Source organism: Dama dama, chromosome 32 (genome assembly GCF_033118175.1).
Source record: "Dama dama isolate Ldn47 chromosome 32, ASM3311817v1, whole genome shotgun sequence".
NCBI classification, from domain to species: domain Eukaryota; kingdom Metazoa; phylum Chordata; class Mammalia; order Artiodactyla; family Cervidae; genus Dama; species Dama dama.
The window spans coordinates 40572426-40578425 of NC_083712.1; the positions used below are offsets into that span (position 1 = coordinate 40572426).

Here is a 6000-nt window from a genome sequence, read left to right on the forward strand (position 1 = left end):
TATTTTCCTTGCTGTGGTAATTTCATTAAATGACATCATATATTCTTGAAAAATATAAGAAGTATTCTTCAGAAGCATTATTTACAATGGAGACAGAGCATATGTGCAGCTTGATTAGAAAAGTTCTGTTTCTGTAGATAGTGACAAGTTTGGGTGTTTCTGACTCTTGGCTAAAACAAGGGCATTGAGATTTAAAATTAATGCAGTTTACAGTACAACCCCCACCCCCACCTCCCGGCCAAGGTTAGCTTCTATTGTGTTTCCCTAACTAGTTCAAAAAGGCCAGCTTGGTTACTTAAGAGGTCACTGAAAGCTTTGTAAGGAGTTCTCCCAAAGCCAAGATTCCTCCCATAAATCTTCTGATTTTAAAGCCAGAGTCTCAATGTATTCCAAGAGCATAGGTTCACATGGAGCTAGCTCACTGGGGAAGCTTCCTGGATTCCTGATACTTACTTGAATTCTCTTTTTCTTGCTGCAACATAGCTTTTATCTTTATATACAACCTTCATATGTGATATCCATAGAGTCTAGTGTGTCTAAACAAAGAGCAAAAAGGGGAAAACTTCATTGGGGCCACTTTATTCTTCAATAAAATGCTTATTTTTCTTGCTCAAATGTTCCTTCCCCACATGAAAAATTTTAACATTGGTCAATCAACATTTGCAAAAAAATTTAAAGGGGTCTCTATGGAAATGCACTTGAAAATTTCTGCTGTGCCATCAGTTTTCATGCTATATATGCTGATGATATTGTATTAAATTCATAGAAATTTAGAAGCATTATATGTTCCTTGAGAAATGAATATTTTAAAGCAAAGGATGTTTATCTCATAATATTGGGTGTGTGTGTGTGTGTGTGTGTGTGTGCATGTATGTGTACCAAATGCTCTCTTTTTCCTGCTATTATCATGGAGCCTCATGCTTTCTTTTGGAAGCATTTTCACTATACTTTTTCATTATACTCTCCTCAACATTTCAGTGCCTCCCGATGATCATTTTGGGGGGATATAATAGCTTTTATAAATACATAGTCACTGGTGTTTCTTGGTGCCACAAAGGGAGCCAGTCAGAAGTAAACCACTCAGTCTATAAAACCTGCCCCAGTGTCTAACAGATTTTCATTTAACAAAATTTTGAGTACATTCCTCTCAGATCATGCTACTGGGGTTGTAATTGGATTCCTACCCCATCCCTGTGTTTTACATCAACATTTTTGCCTTCTGAAAAACAAAGTGTCCTATCCAAAGCTGTTAATTCTTATTAAAAGAGAAGTAAAACCAGAAAAAGACTAACAACTAATCAAAATGATTCACAGTTGATATACACAAGTGCAATCTCTTGTTAAGGCTTAGCTAAAAAACACCTATTAGACATGAAGCATTCACTGGGGATGTTCACTAGAGCAAAGATAAGAAGACTGAAGAGGAGACCTGGACAGGCCTCAGGTCAATAAGCATCACTATTTTTGTGAACAAGAGTCAAATAAAATGCAACTATTTTGATAAACATTTGCATTATTTATCAACAATTTTTTTATAGTGGCTTGACTCTTGATTCTATTGAGATGACTATTCAGGAAGGTTTATGAAACTATTTTCAGTTCAGTGACTCAGTCGTGTCTGCCTCTTTGAGACTCCATGAATCTCATGCCAGGCCTCCCTGTCCATCACCAACTCCCAGAGTTTACCCAAAGCCATGTCCATTGAGTTGGTGATGCCATCCACCTTCTCATCTTCTGTCGTCCCCTTCTCCTCCCTCCCTCAATTATTCCCAGCATCAGGGTCTTTTCCAATGAGTCTGCTCTTCACATCAGGTGGCCAAAATATTGGAGTTTCAGCTTCAACAACAGTCCTTCCAATGAACACCCAGGACTGATCTCCTTTAGGATGGACTGGTTGGATTTCTTTGCTGTCCAAGGGACTCTCAAGAGTCTTCTCCAAAACCATAGTTCAAAAGCATCAATTCTTCTGCACTCAGCTTTCTTTATAGTCCAATTCTCACATCCATACATGACTCCTGAAAAAACTATAGCCTTGACTAGAAGAATCTTTATTGACAAAGTAATGTCTATGCTTTTTAATATGTTGTTTAGGTTGGTCGTAACTTTTCTTCCAAGGAGTAAGTGTCTTTTAATTTCATGGCTGCAATCACCATCTGCAGTGATTTTGGAGCCCCCAAAAACAAAGCCAACCACTGTTTCCCCATCTATTTGCCATGAAGTGATGGGACCAGATGCCATGGTCTTAGTTACCTGAATGTTGAGCTTTAAGCCAACTTTTTCACTCTCCTCTTTCACTTTCAACAAGAGGCTTTTTAGTTCTTCACTTTCTGCCATAAGGGTGGTGTCCTCTGCATATCTGAGGTTATTGATATTTCTCCTGGCAATCTTGATCCCAGCTTGTGCTTCTTCCAGCCCAGCGTTTCTCATGATGTACTCCACATATAAGTTAAATAAGCAGGGTGAAAATATATAGCCTTGACATACTCCTTTTCCTATTTGGAACCAGTCCATTGTTACATGTTCAGTTCTAACTGTTGCTTCTTGACCTGCATACAGATTTCTCAAGGTGCTCTGGTATGCCCATCTCTTTCAGAATTTTTCACAGTTTATTGTGATCCACACAGTCAAAGGCTTTGGCATAGTCAATAAAGCAGAAGTATATATTTTTCTGGAACTCTTCCTTTTTCGATGATCCAACAGAAACCAGCTTGAACATCTGGAAATTCATGGTTCACGTATTGCTGAAACCTGGCTTGGAGCATTTTGAGCATTACTCTACTAGCGTGTGAGATGAGTGCAATTGTGCAGTAGTTTGAGCATTCTTTGGCATTGCCTTTCTTTGGGATTTGAATGAAAACTGACCTTCTCCAGTGCTGTGGCCATTGCAGAATTTTCCAAATTTGTTGACATATTGAGTGCAGCACTTTCACAGCATTATCTTTCAGGATTTGAAATAGCTCAACTGGAATTCCATCACCCCCACTAGCTTTGTACGTAGTGATGCTTCCTAAGGCCCACTTGACTTCACATTCCTGAATGTCTGGCTCTAGGTGAGTGATCACACCATTGTTATTATCTGGGTCATGAAGATCATTTTTGTACAGTTCTTCTGTGTATTCTTGCCACCTCTTCTTAATATCTTCTGCTTCTGTTATGTCCATACCATTTCTGTCCTTTATTGAGCCCATCTTTGCATGAAATGTTCTCTTTGTATCTCTAATTTTCTTGAAGAGATCTCTAGTCTTTCCCATCCTATTGTTTTCCTCTATTTCTTTGCATTGATCGTTGAGGAAGACTTATCTCTCCTTCCTGTTCTCTGCAACTCTGCATTACGATGCTTTTATCTTTCCTTTTCACTTCTCTTCTTTTCACAGCTATTTGTAAGACCTCCTCAGCCATTTTGCCTTTCTGCATTTCTTTTTCAGAAAGAATGAAGGGATGGAGCTAAAGCAAAAACAACATCCTGTTGTGGATGTGACTGGTGATGGAAGGAAGGTCCGATGCTGTAAAGAGCAACATTGCATAGGAACCTGGAATGTTAGGTCCATGAATAAAGGCAAATTGGAAGTGTCAAACAGGAGATGGCAAGAGTGAACGTCAACATTCTAGGAATCAGCAAACCAAAATGGACTGGAATGGGTGAATTTAACTCAGAAGACCATTATATCTCCTTCTGTAGGCAGGAATCCCTTACAAGAAATGGAGTAGCCATCATAGTCAACAAAAGAGTCCAAATGCAGTACTTGGATGCACTCTCAAAAACGACACAATGATCTCTGTTCATTTCCACAGCAAACAATATCAGCACTATTATGGTTATTCAAGTCTATGCCCCGACGAGTGACGCTGAAGAGCTGAAGTTGACTGGGTCTATGAAGACCTACAAGACCTTTTAAAACTAACACCCAAAAACAATGTCCTTTTCATTATAGGGGACTGGAATGCAAAAGTAGGAAGTCAAAAAACACCTGAAGTAACAGGCAAATTTGGCCTTGGAGTACAGAATGAAGCAGGCAAAGGCTAATAGAGTTTTGCCAAGAGAACGCACTGGTCATAGCAAACACCCTCTTCCAACAACACAAGATAAGACTCTACACATGGACATCAGCAGATGGCCAACACCAAAATCAGATTGATTATATTCTTTGCAGCCAAAGATGCAGAAGCTCTGTATCATCAGCAAAAAGAAGACTGTGAGCTGACTGTGGCTCACATTATGCTTATTTACATATTCAGACTTAAATTGAAGAAAGTGGGGGAAACCACTAGACCATTCAGGTATGACCTAAATCAAATCCCTTATGATTACACAGTGGAAGTGAGAAATAGATTTAAGGGACTAGATTTGAAAGACAGAGAGCCTGATGAACTATGGGCTGAGGTTCGTGACACTGTACAAGAGACAGGGATCAAGACCATCCCCAAGGAAAAAAAGAAATGAAACTACTTAGCGGTCTAAAATTTGAAATATTTTATGATGTTACATATAAGATACTCTATAGTTAAGAAAAATAATGACAGGGCTGTTAGTAATTATCATAAAATTAACTTCTAACTCTACCCATAAAAGAAAAAGCCAACTACATCACTCATACACGCTCATTAAAAATTTATGTGCATATGTGTATGCATGTCTCCAAAACTTCGTTCAAATTTACGGCCTTTAGAAAGTGAGACAGCCATTCACTTTCTTAACAAGTCTCTGCACTGCCTAGATTTCATTTTACAACGTACATAAGGGACAAACTTTACCATGTTAGTCAGATCAAAAATAATATTACTTTCATTTTTGCAAAGACATACATATGGACATATATGGTAAATACAGGCATGAAGATATTATTTATATACTGTTACCTTAAGATCAAGCTACAAGTTAAATATTTGTATGGCCTCATTTACATACGAGATATATTTAAATAGAAAATTTAGTAGACCATAGACTCCTTTTTGTGTAATACGAATTCAAGGCATCTCTTTTCTTTGAATCTGCATTTTAAAATTGTCTCATAAGGTTTATGTTTACTTGAGAAATGAAAAGAAAGCACTTGTTTCCTCAGAGAAAAACGTCTCTTTAACACAATCTTTAGAACACAAAATGTCATGAAGGCATGCATCGATTTGGGTCTTACACTCCAGTAAAAATAAAACACTTTTATTTTAAAGTGATTTGTTAATTACATGCGTTTCTGAAATACTGCCATCTTTGGTGTTTCTCTCAGTCTTCCGTGGCACTGTAATATGTAGACGTGCTGTTTCAGAGTCTGCAGTAAGGAAAACAAGAGTGAGCATTCCCCAGGGCATGACCGCATCCTTTCTTACTTGTCCTGTCCTATCACATCACTTGTGGATCTTCCAAGCCCCAGTGCGCGTGCACCCGCGCATGTGCACGCACACACACACGCACACACACCCCCCCCACACACAAACACACAGACCCCAAAATATCATACTGTGTAGGGTTTTAAGAAGATATCCCCTGGACCCCCATCCAGGATCCTCTCCCTACCCCCACCCCCACCCCGTCTCCCTAGAAGACCTGTGTCCCCATCTGGGAGTGAAGGACAACTATACCTCCGACCAGCGGGCCTGGCAGAAGTCTGAAAAGAAGTCTGAAACTGGGCAGGACTCTGACCAGACCTGCCCGGGCTCCCTCAGCCTGGCCTGGGCTTCCCAGGAGAGCAACCCTTCCATTCCCACGCCAAGGGACACTGGTCCTCACTTACGATGGCCTGCGGAGGCCAGCCGGCCCAGCCCTGTGAGGATTAGCAGGAGGGACAACATTGCGTGGCCGGCCTCACCTCAGGGAAGGCGGTTGACTGGACGTGGCTCGTGGGATTCGCCAAGGCGGTGGGGATTGGGCGCGTGGTCTGGGAGGGGCGGGGCTGGGCTGGGACTGAGGGGCGGGGCTAGAGGGCAGAGAGGAGGGGCGGGGCTGGAGAGGGGCGGGGCTAGAGGTCAGAGAGAAGGGGCAGGGCTGGAGGGTAGGGCTGGAGAGGG

General features: G+C 41.0%; 1 protein-coding gene across 1 annotated transcript in view; it reads right to left on the reverse strand.

Annotated features, from left to right (window-relative positions):
- LOC133050544 (A disintegrin and metallopeptidase domain 3-like) overlaps positions 1-5784 on the reverse strand; it is a 134041-nt gene extending 128257 nt beyond the window's left edge. Inside the window, exons 1-2 of the mRNA XM_061134787.1 lie at positions 5727-5784; positions 5182-5264 (exon numbers count right to left, since the gene is read on the reverse strand). Of these exons, the coding sequence (XP_060990770.1) occupies positions 5182-5264; positions 5727-5784 (141 nt within the window). The remainder of the gene's footprint in view (positions 1-5181; positions 5265-5726) is intronic.
- Positions 5785-6000: the final 216 nt, after the last annotated feature.